We start from the raw sequence: 12,417 nt of genomic DNA on the forward strand, positions 1-12,417 counted from the left end.
CATTCCCTCCAATCCAGCATTCATATATTTTCATATATGAATTACAAGAGGCACTTTCTATGTTTCGCTCTGCCTCAACTGAAAAAGTTTACAATTATATTTACCTAAAACATTTGGTTGAGACTGGCTATTGCTAATGCAACTATTTACCCAAATCCCTGGCCTCTGTACCAAGAAGTGGGAAGAAAAGCACTGAGCAGTCAACTGAAGAGCTATCGAAAAGTCTGAATTCAAGAACCAGAAACTCTTAAGAAACAACCATGGTAAGAGGAATATTGTCTGTAAGATCTTTATTTCTTCCATAAAAGAGGAAGGACTACATCATCTAAGCAGAGAGCTTCCAATTTCTATTAAGCAAGATGGTTCAAACTATACCCACATTTTTGGGGAGGAGGGCAAGGAGGGGGAAGGGGAGCAAACAGCCTTGCCCCAAACAGCAACCATAAAGACAAGCTGTTGAAAACTGGTCACATTTTGCACTCCTTCAGAAACCAAAAGGGAGAAAACAAAGCAAACTCCCAACTTACGTGCTAGGGTGGCTGTATAAAAATGTCAATTATTTAAACACTTCAATTATTTAAATACTTCTCCAGAGGAACCTGCTTGCAGAAACAAAAGCAATGCCTGTGCAGTAGGTATCTTTCCAATGTCACTTTAGAAGATATACAATCCTATCTGGATATGCAAAAGCCAGTAATGCCAGAGGATAGAAAAAGCAAGTAGGCAACACACCACCCTGTGGCATTAAAAAGTGATTAAATGAAATTCACAATGGTTTAGTGAAGTTTCTGATAGACTAATCACATAGCAGGGCTCTAAACAGAGAACCAGACCCATTATCATAACATTCCCTTTAAAAAAACTTTTATCTTGGCAGAGTACTTAAAGTATTTATTATGTGGAGATAATGACTTCTCACTTCAGATTTAGAAGGAAGAGAGGACTTCCCAGAGCTGTATGCACTAGCAAGTACTAGTATAAAATCCATTCTCTGCTTTAAGTCTTCATGTTTTGGAACAAAAATGGACTAACTGTTGACCTAGTTTATAATCTCAAAATTGGCCTGTACTTCCAAACAAAACAAAAAAAAAATTATTCTGTTTAGCAGCAGAGTGTTCACCTACAGACACCAAAGATTCACTTGAAGGAGTACTTAATTATTTTTTGACAGATTGGTTAAATTGGCCAGGGAAATCAGAGCTGAAAGCTCAAATATTTTTCAGAAACCATATACAGAATGGATGCACTGCTTCCCACTATTACCTACCTGTACAGTCCACCCAAGCTAAATACAAATGTTTCTCATTGTGGCTACTGCATTATCTGCACTTTTTATACAGAAACAGTACAGTGCTAATCAATACCAATATTTGGCTCATTTTTTAAGTTCAGAAAGTTTCCTTTTACATGGCATGTGCTCTATTTCAGACAGCCACATTGATGAAAACATTCCTACATGGCAGATGTCTAAAAAAAAAAAAACAACATGAAAAAATCAAGCCCAGTGGCTGTCAAATCTGTTGCAAACACATTCAGGATATTTCTAACTAAATACAGTGCATAATTAACAGTCATCTTAGAAAGACTTAACCTTTATTTGCCCATTTATTTCAGTCCACGCTTACCCCCACTTTTCCCAGTACACTGGCTGGATCACAAAACACTTCGCCACAGCCAAGAAGAATCTTTTTGGGTTGGTCATTCACTTTGGAGTTGTATTGTACAATACAGTTGTAAGCAAATTCTGAATTCAAAGCAGGGGGGTTGATAGATGAAAACCGCACTAATATTGTATACAGAAACTGGTGCTCAGCAGTATTGCCTTTTCAAACATTCTCAATTGCAAACTCATCTATTTTCACAATCAAAACATTTTTGTCTGAAAAGTTTATTTTAGTTTTCTGAACACTCTAAAGCAACTGTGCTTTTGATGTTACACAAGTGTTCAGATAGGATTAACAAAAATTAAAATGTTCTAAATTACAAATTTAATTCCTGTAAGAGCTTGAGAAATAGAACAGAAAAGCATGACATACACACATTGTGAAGAAACCCCAACTTTTCATGCAATGGCAGGCAAGATGTAAAAAGCCACCCGAATTCACACATTTTTACACCGAATCATCAGAAAAAGTACTCTGTAGTAAATCTGTACATCCAAATACATTTGGGATCTACACCTAAGTTACATTATTTAATGTTATATACACTTATTACCCCTTGTATGATGTCTAAAGGAAAATCTTCATTCAACCCAAACCCAAGAAAAATGCAAGACTAACTTGGAAAAAAGGAGAATCACTTTAGACATTCAGTTAAAACGTTGGTTTTGTTTTAATCTAGACCTCAGAGTGTTTATTAAAAAACAAACAATCCTCTTCATTTAACATTTTGCTTTCTAACTGTACAGTAAATTGCATTGCAGAGAACACATCCCGTCTTCAGACTGTATTTTCTTTGGATGGATTTAAGATGTAGCTGGATATTACTTTAAAGATAAATAAAGGGAAGTTGGTCCAACTAGGGCAATAGCTGATATATTACATGCATATGGGAGTTTTATATATGTTTAAATTATTTTTTAAACAAATGAGTGTAGGGTAGTTGATATTGCAAATAAACCAAAAAGCACCTGGAGTTGAAAATACAAAACATACCTCCTATCCTGGCAATGGCAGTAAAAATCAGAAGAGTAATCTTTCTGGAACAGCATTTTTACATAATTTAGAAATGTTGAGTACCAGGAAGACTACTAATCAAGTAGTTTTAGCAGCCAAGTTTCCCTCTTTTTACTGAATGGAACAAATGCTTTAAACAAACTGTTTGTCCTCTTCACTGAAGAGAGCTAGTCTATTCATCTTTAATGAGCTAGGTTTTTTGTTTTTTGATGTTGGTTTTTGGGGGGGAAAGATTAGCCACATACTGTAGTAATGCCTACTGCATATAATCCAAGCATTTGCTGTGAACAGTTGGAGAAAGCAGTCAGTAAGAACCTAGGATCAATGAAATAGATGTTACTTTAAGCCATCCACAAAATGGAGACCCATATAGTGCCCAGTGTTAAAACCCAAATCTCTTCTCGCGCTTTTTGCTGTGCAAATTCATCCCCAGGAAAACAGGAGCTGATCCATAGTTCAATTTTCTTATTTCCTTAGTCAATTTTCACATTAGTGTAGATTTTACGAACAAAGGCACTTGTTCCCATGTAACCAATAGCTCCTGCAAAAGAAACAAAAAACATTGAATATGTTAGAGAGTTGATCATCAAAACAAGCCAGTGGTATAAACCACAAACTTAAACAGAGAAAGTCACATAAAGCACATACTCTGCACACAGAAACTTCTCTACCTGCAATACTTGTTCTCAAACTCTCATTATCCATGTTCCCCCCCAAATGGCTGACAGGAACTTTCCCTGTCAAGCAATCTAAATCCATTAAGCCATCTTACCAAGAGGCTGTGCTCATTTGGCCTTGATAAATGTAGCAGCCCCCCTACTGCTGCCAATAACCAAGTCCATTTTTTTCTGAGCAGAGGGTAAAAAACATACAATCACCCACTCTGCAGGGAAGGTGGATGGGAGGGCAGATTTTTATTATAAGTTACATGCCTTCTGGATGAGTGTTTTATTGGCAGATGGCTTCTTCCCTCCCACAAAGCACAAATAATAATAGATTCCCATCCCAGGAGTCTTACACTCCAAGGAGGTCTGTACAAAGACATTAACAAGTAGCAGTTAGTAGTTCAAGAAATTGCAACCTGTGGTTTTCAAATTAGTAAGAGTCATGAGCAAAGTATGCATTGTCACAGAAGCAATAAAAGAACAGGTCACTGAGTTTTTGATAGGGGCAACAGTTTACGCTAAACCCAAAATACTGCAGTATTAAGGACATCCAGAAAAATTAAAGAAAAGCACTAGACTAAGGCCTCTTCTCAGAAAGAGATTCAGCAACCTTCCTGGTCAAATCAAGAACCTCAGGTTTGCCAGGCTCAGTAAATACTGTGGCCTTACGACAGCAGCTGGGAATGACTTCATCTCTTCCAAGCAAAATTACAGTAAGTCAATTTGGCTAATCATCATGTTTGAAGTGAAGTCAAAAATCAGGCAAGAATTAAAGACAACTGCTGTCTGCCAACAGTCATATTTTATGGAATGGATAGAGAAGTGAAGGTCTGTAAATCACTATAGAGAACTCCATTAAATGCTTGGATGCTTGGTAAAAAACACTCTTAAGAGAAAAGATATTTTTCCTTCCTTGAAGAAACCAAGAAAAGCCCAGAATAAAGCATTGCAGTGAACTAGGATGCACCAGAACTGCAGAAGACATGTTAAATACAGAAGTCTAACCTGTGCTAAAATTTTGAAGTCAAACTTTCCAGTAAAAATATATAGTGGTTGTTTTGCCTTTACATATTAAGTCTGTACAGACTTGCAGCTGGCATTGCTGACTATGGAATTATTCAGATCCTGAAGACTGATGGGATAATTTATGAAGTCAGCCATTAAGCTATCACAAAGTTTTGATTTTTAGACCCTCAAAAGCCCAATATTTATACCCAATCAAGAAATCTGCACAGGGCAAAACTAAATAAATAATAATAAATCATTCCAACATTCTTGGAGCAGTAAGGAGCAGTAAGGAGCTTGTGGATTCAGCTTCTGTACAGCACAACATTCCAAGTTGTATAAATATCATGGCAACCATTCCACTGGCCAACAAACAAGGGATTTGCATTACTAACTTGGGCAATGCAGCGCTCCATTAAAACAAGTACAGCACACACAAGATCAGGTTGCTGCTTGCAAGGAAGCTGAGGATGCAGCAGAATGAAGGCCTGACTGCTCAAGGAGAGGCCAGGGTAGCACATGGACAGACTCAAGTGCGGGCTGTGAAGAGGTGATGAGAGCTTGGAGTCATACAGAAGCACATGCAGATTTTTCTGCAGCTTGTCAAGAACTTTATCTTCTGTCTTATGAAGTAAATGAACAAACTAATGGCACTGGACTCCTGCTTTAAGACTCGCCAAACTTTTCCTGTTAAAGCAAACACTGCCAACAGACCCAATGCCCATTTCCATTGCCAGAATGAGATACATTCCAGAACTTGTTCTTTAAGAGTTCCTCTCGTGATGTGATGCCAGGTATCACAGAGATTTGAGAGGACAAAGCATTAACTGTGTTTCACTTGGGATCTAGAGAATGCATGAGGTGGAAGTGAGGGGGAGGAGTAGAGAGTAGCAGTCACATGAGACCACAAGCTCTCATCCCCATAAACAGATCATAACCTGTACTGAATCACAGAGGTGCCTTGGCCATGAAGGCCACTAATGGCCAATACCCAAGGCAGGGGTTAAGCCTAAAGGCTACTTCACAGGCACTGAATAAAACATGGGGCAAGGAGGCAGAAACCCTGGGCAATGATGACTAAAGAACATCCTCCTTATTCAAATGCAAGCCAGCTGGCTCATCTGAACTAAAACAAACATAGTAAAGAGAAATATTTTATTTATTTATTAGACACTTTACCAGTTGATATTTATAACCTGGTTATGGCCTATTTGGGCTCAGCAGAAATAGACTGCAAGTGTATTTCAGCAGAACAATAAGCTTTTAAATAAAAAGAAAAATCCAAATACTGAGGAAGAACAATCACAAAGCAAAAAGAGATTAATTCCCATCTATTACTTCAAACCAATTACTAATTACTGCAGTTGTGACTTTGTAAGCACCAAATTTTTTTAAAAGCTCTAAGTATACTTAAATACTGAAGTGTGGTATTGCAAGAGGCATTTCTATGTTATGTAGCCTCTAAGCCTTCCACTAAGTTGGGAAATGAGTCTTAACCTTTTCTGCCAGTAAGAGGGAAACATGAAGAGCTCAAAAGGTTTGGAAATTCTCACGGGCTCCCTATTGTCCGGTCCCAGAACTGAGATGCTCTGCAGAGAGCTGCGAACTTTGTGGATCAAAGCATCCCACTACATGTGGGACTGAGTTCACTAGGCATTGTCAAGGGCATTAAACCCAGAGCTGGATGATCCATTCCTACAGAGAGTTTCCCTGTGGCTGCTTTGGGCCCTAACTAGTTCATCTCACATCCAACTGTGATACCCAACACGCCCACCCATGTGAGCCTCCAAAGAACAGCTCCACACACTTTTCACAGACCTACACTCAGTAGCACACACACTGCACAATTCTTTAACACAAATGTTTTTGTTAGACCTCAATGGCTGCAAGTTCTCTACACAAATGCTTTTTGACAGGGGATTTTTTTTCTCCACTCCACATGCTGAAAATGGCACTTCTCAGTAAAAGGCATCTCATGGCTTCTCTTCCAAGACATTTAAAAAGACAAAAAGAAATCTCAATAGAGCTCAATAGAAATAAAGTTTAGTATGCTGAGGTATTTTCTGGTTTTGAAATATTTGGATTTTACGCTAATATTCCATCAAATAGTGTCCTACAATGAGAAGAAATAATTTGACAATCTTCCTTTTTTGTGTTTTAAAACACATTTTAATTACAGAAACTGGTGGACAAGCTTGGCTTCTGCATCACAGACATTTTAATCAATACTGGCCTGAGCACTTTTGAAAGAAAACATTAGAGCTGAAAAGTATAAGCCTATTAAAGAAAAAAAAAAATGGCTGCAAGACTACCAAAACAGCAGGGAAGTCTTGTAATGTGCCAAGAACCTGATGAAGCAAAATTACATTGTATGAGAGAAAAGGGGAACAGGTACTCAGCTGTTAAATGATGAATTCCCTTCCCTTTTTATAAAGCATTATATTACCCACCCTCTTGAGATATCAAGAAATATATACTTTACAGAAGTAAGTTCCTGTAAGACATCTTGTGTCTCAAATATAGCTCTAAGAAATCTTCCCATTAGCTATAGGACTATTCACTCACTGCTAAGAAGTATTAAATTAGGATCCCTCACCAAAAAACCAATATTACAGAAAAGTGCAAAAAGAATCAAGAAGCACTTGCTGAAGGTCATAAAGGGAATTATAAAAATAAAGTTAACATGTGAACAAGTTTTTTGGCTTTAACAGATGACCTCCCTACCATGAAGTATGTCTTTGTCTAAACATCTGTCAAAATAGTATCTTAAAAAGCAATTAAATCCAGCTGCACACAGGAGCATCCTGAACTCTCCTCACCTGTGAATATTGCAATACTTATTTCTCAAATGTTCTCCTCAAGCTTTCAGTCCTCTGTTCTGCTCACTCTCATATATACATGCCACAAGATACACATGCTACTGTCATCACTATGGTGCTATCACTGATGCCTCAATGGGTGCACCTAGCTCCTTTTCTTGGGTGACAGTAAAAAATCCAAAGCAAAATGCTAGCATGGTCTCAGCTTCCTCTGGAATTGATTTTGCAGGATTTCTTGCCAAATACTGAGTCTTTCAAGCTTGCACAGAGGGTGAAATTCCCTGCACAGTATATAAATTATCTTCCTATCAGAAGACACAATCCACAGGAATCTCCTATATAAGGTAGGAATCAAGTATAAGCAGAAAACTCTTCAAATTCTCCTTAAAGACTTTTTGAGCAGATCTTGCAGACATACACATTCCACCACCAAAACCACGAACTAAAGTCAGAAGTATGAGTCTGAAAAAATCTGGTAGAAGACCTTCAAAATATCTGGAACTTACCACACATTATTCCCAGAGCTGTGCTAAATACTGCCATATAACCGAAGTAAAATGATGTTTGAAACAAGCCATACATCCTGGAAAAGAAAGATAGAAATTTATGCTAGGCATTTCCCATTTTTTATCAATAAAACTGATTTGGCAATATAGTAATCTGATATTCAAGCAAGAAAACTATAACTTACTTTGTCTTGAAAAAATAGTAGTAAAAGGAGTACATGTAAACATAAATCGCAGTTGATGCCGCAGAAAGAAAGCTTGTCCATTGCCTAAAAGTAAACACACATGTCCATCATACAACTAGCCACAAGGCTTCCCAAGAAGATGCACAATGCACTTGGAAAAGACCCTTCTAGACTGAAGAAACACTACTTTTCAACACAAGTCTCACAATCTGGTTAACTATGAAAACAATGCAACACTTACCACCTGTAATCCTCTGCGTTTAGCAGGAAATACGTACAAACAATGGTCACACAAACGGTCACAATGCAGAGGATAACCAGAACCAGCATCATAAAGCCATAAACATAGTAAATCTTGTAAGCCCAGAATGAAGTAAAAATGAAATACCTGAAGAAAATAAACAAAATATGCAGATGACATTGTAATTTAACTTAAAATGTAATTTTAAATCAAACTGGGAAACAGCTGATGTACTCACATTTCAATAAAAATTGATCCAAAAGGAAGGATTCCACCTAGGCAAACAATAACAGCTGGTTCCATGAACCTGAAAGATATTAGGATTTGTTTAGGGACAACTGAATTTTTTCATTTATAAACATATTAAGACCAGATCATTAATACAGCACAGAAGACTGTTTAAAAGGCATGCTAACAAGAACATTTCTGTCTCATACCAGCAGATTAGGAAGATTCCCTCAAAAATGTCATATGTATGGATAAAACAAGAAGTTACCCTTGGGGGAAGCAGAAACAAAACATAAGGCTTGCACCTCATGGCATAGTTAGCCTTCTAGTCAGCCTTAAGGCCATGGAAACAATCTTTCTTGACAAAAAGGGCCTAAGCAACATCCACTAGCCCTGCAAGAAGGCAGTGAAAACACAGTGCTGTTGATGGCTACAGACACAGGAAAAAGCACAAGCAAAAATTTCACAGGATAATGATTATATAAATAAGAACCAGTGTTTATTTTTAATGCTATACTGTGTCATGAACATATAGTTAAAAATTAATACCCAGCTACTTGTAGAAGACACTGTCACTAAAAGGTGAACTATCTTTAGTATTTGCAATGATGCTGAATCCAGCTAGTAACCAGTGATTTCATTTGCAGCTTCTTTTATTATTTATAGGGAGACTTGCCTAAGCTGATGGTGTGTTATTTCATCATCGTCAAGAGAAGTATTTTTAACTGTCACGCTGATCCAGAAAACTCCAACAGATTTCCAAGATACCAGTCACAATATAAAATAAGTTCTAACATCTGAGCTGCACAACGTACCACTAACAAGAGACTAAGTGTGCTGCACTTCTTGGACATTACAGGCTTACATGTTTCAGTGCCCCTTTCACTTCATCTGTTCCATTCTCTGAACAGGAAAAGCAAGAAAAGTCTATTAAAAAAATCCTCTGAGGATATTTTAATTTCCGTAGCTTGCTGCTTTCACCTCAGAATTAATAGGAAAAAGTGACTGCATTCATAATTTTCCACAAACCTAAGTATACTTTTTGAGACTAGGCACCACTTTGCATTCACGTCAAAAATTATAAAGCCTTCTTCACAGTTCAAACCATATACCTGTAATATTTTAGGCTCTGTGCCATCAGCAATGTACAGAATTTGGAACAGCATTGCAAGCTTCTTCCCACCATAACCCTGCAAATATGTCTCAGCTTGTGTTAGGAGACCATTAATCAGGACAGTTCTGCCTCCAAGGCACACTCAATCCTAAACCTGTAAGAGGCATTAACTGAAGTGGAGAGGTTTTAGTGTCAATATATCTATACAAGAACTGAGCTGGCACCACCCCCTTTACACAGGGACTAAAGAGCATTTCAGGCAAAATGTGAATCAGTGATCCAGGACTGTAAAATCTGCTACAACTATTAACCATGGTGTTTTAATTCAAAAGAAAAATCACATTAAGAAAATGTCAGTTGAGCGGTTCTTCTAGGCACAACTCAATTTAAATTAAAAGGAGTTATTCCATGAAAGCTGAACACCAGAAAAGCCATTTTAAATGTATTGAAGTGAATATTTCTAGTTAACATTATGCTTGTCTTTACCATTTCTTCTCTGGTATAGGACGAGGCACTGCATTGACACGACATGGAAAATTAGGCTGTCCTGACAGATTTCGGCCAAGAATAGTCCCAACAAGGTTCAGTGGAAGGATGACAAAGAAACAAATACAGCACACTGCCACCTGCAAGCAAAAATTTACACTTGCAATTAAAAAAACAGGTCTAAGACAACAATAGAAGATAATCAACCAGTATTAGTCCTTAGTAGTTATTGCTGTAGAATCATACTCCTACTTATGAAGCAGTAGTCACCATATATTTTACAAACAGAGGATTTTTCCCTGAGAAACTTTCTAATAAACATTATTAAGTATATTTTCATCCATCAGTTGAAAGAACAGAACCATTACAGACTGCTATACTGTTTCCACCTAATCATTATACTCAATACATTGCACAAGAAATAAAGGAAATCTTCATGGTACTTCATAACAGAAAGCACTGTCAGCGTGTTGTACAGTTTTGCAGAGAGTGCATGTGGGAATTTCTCTGGGAATTAACATCTACCAGTTAGGTAGTTGCACACAAAATTACAACTGTTGGGTGCAAAATTTTTAATCCAATGGAAAACAAAACAAACAAACAAACAAAAAAAAAACCAAACAAACAAACAAAAAACCTACAAAAAAACCAAGCCAACCAAAAACCATGCAAGAATGCTACCAATTTTGATTCAATTTTCAGTTCAGTATTTTCCATTATGCACCAACCAGGCAATTAAGAACATGGACTGACAAAGAAACCAGTGGCCACTGGTATGCAAAGATAGACAATTTAGAGGCACTACAACCCTATTTACATATAGAAATCAAGTTTATGCACAATACAGGAAAGGTCAAGCCAATGCTCCAGCTCTTTCCAATGGAACAGCCTCTCTAAAAATGTACCATGAATCTTTTTATGCCACTGTATTTATGTAGCTCCATTTTTTCTATTCCTTAAAGGCAACATAATTTATCTCCCAAAAATAGGAAAATTTCAAGTGTTAAGGAAGATGTTCTCTACTCATAACTCTTTAGCACAAAAAAATACAGCATTAGACAGTTTGGTAACTTTTTGATATTGATAATTGAAGACAGAACAGTTGCCCATAATGCAATCACCACAGTACTGAATACTGACCCTGTGACCTTTTCTATACAAACTTATGAAAAGACTGCCTTTTAATGGCTTTGTAGCCTGAGGCTCTGTGTACACCCTGGTGCCTCCTCAGCAAAGGAGCTACATTTGTCTTCACTCCAGCAGAATACAAAGTCCATGGCAGCAGATTAATGCTAAACAACAGAGAGCAGAACACATTTAAGAGCACACATTGATTTGCTTAAGAAGCAGTTACTTTGAGGATAAATAAAAGCTGCTCATGTATGTTGTATCTAATAAATCTACAGCAAGCAGCTGAAAATAAAGAATTACATTAGCTCAATACAAACTTGGCATTAGGTGAGTCACACAAATTTAAGGCAGCATTTGACTAAAGTCAGTGTCTTAGTCTTCTATTACTAGCTAGCTTAGGACAGATATGAAGGGAAAACACTGCCTGGGGTTGGATGGAGCAAGCCTTCATGCTTCACAGGAGGGGTACACCAAACTGGTGGGTCAACAAGCAGAAGTACTTTCCAGACTGCTCTGTATATCTTTGAGAAGAGGTTATTAAAGAATTGCTTCATGGGCCACTAAAATATGAAGCATCACTGGTAAATAAGGAGATGCTACGTTGTGCTTACACTTGAAGTATAAATTATATAGTAAAAATAAAGCAGTTTTTACATAATTAATTTAGTATCTCCCATTTATCTTCTTCCATTACTCAAAAAACACAGGTAAGCAAGCATATGTTTTAAGTAGGACACTGGGGTTACCTAAGAATAAATTTCAGGAGAAGCATACAACTCACTCAATGGATACAGGTTCTGCCCTTGAAAACTGCTCAGTGTAAATGAAGAAGCAGATGAGACTTTTCACAGAAAAATGTTGAAAAGTATCAGAAACATCAAAGAAAATCATCTTGAGTGCTACATTTATTAAAATCCTCACCAAAAAGTCCCATCTTGTTTGAGGTGCAGTGGGTAGAAGAGATTTTCAAGAATTAAGACCTGGATAGTATCCAAAAAACTTCTCAGCTGAGCATATTGAAACCACTTCCATTTTCAAGAAGAGTGTGTTCTGCTTCCTGCAGCAAGGCCCTCCAGATGTGTTAGGTGGTCCATCCTGCTCTGTGGTGCTGTTCTGGCAAGGTAGGTTTCACACCTGGCTGAGGCAGAAAGCTCAGATCCAGGCACTGTGAAGGGGCATCTATACTGCTCATGCAGCCACAGCTGTCTTTTACAGTGCAGGTTTTAAGATGACTGTACCTTAATTTCTTGATCTTGAAAATTTCACCTGACTGGAGACAGTGGTAGAAAGAGAATCCATCCCTTTACTGCATAAAGAAACTGCCCAGGAACTGTCTTGGGCTCTAAGCTCACCTGGAAC

The 12,417-nt window shown here is 37.6% G+C and overlaps 1 protein-coding gene across 1 annotated transcript in view; it reads right to left on the bottom strand.

Annotated features, from left to right (window-relative positions):
- Positions 1-273: 273 nt before the first annotated feature.
- The window catches only part of TM9SF3 (transmembrane 9 superfamily member 3), a 45,574-nt gene continuing 33,430 nt past the window's right edge, over positions 274-12,417 (bottom strand). Inside the window, exons 10-15 of the mRNA XM_021548132.3 lie at positions 9,928-10,067; positions 8,338-8,406; positions 8,100-8,246; positions 7,859-7,942; positions 7,674-7,750; positions 274-3,219 (exon numbers count right to left, since the gene is read on the bottom strand). Of these exons, the coding sequence (XP_021403807.1) occupies positions 3,152-3,219; positions 7,674-7,750; positions 7,859-7,942; positions 8,100-8,246; positions 8,338-8,406; positions 9,928-10,067 (585 nt within the window). The 3' untranslated portion in view covers positions 274-3,151. The remainder of the gene's footprint in view (positions 3,220-7,673; positions 7,751-7,858; positions 7,943-8,099; positions 8,247-8,337; positions 8,407-9,927; positions 10,068-12,417) is intronic.

This window comes from Lonchura striata, chromosome 7 (assembly GCF_046129695.1).
Source record: "Lonchura striata isolate bLonStr1 chromosome 7, bLonStr1.mat, whole genome shotgun sequence".
Classification (NCBI taxonomy): domain Eukaryota; kingdom Metazoa; phylum Chordata; class Aves; order Passeriformes; family Estrildidae; genus Lonchura; species Lonchura striata.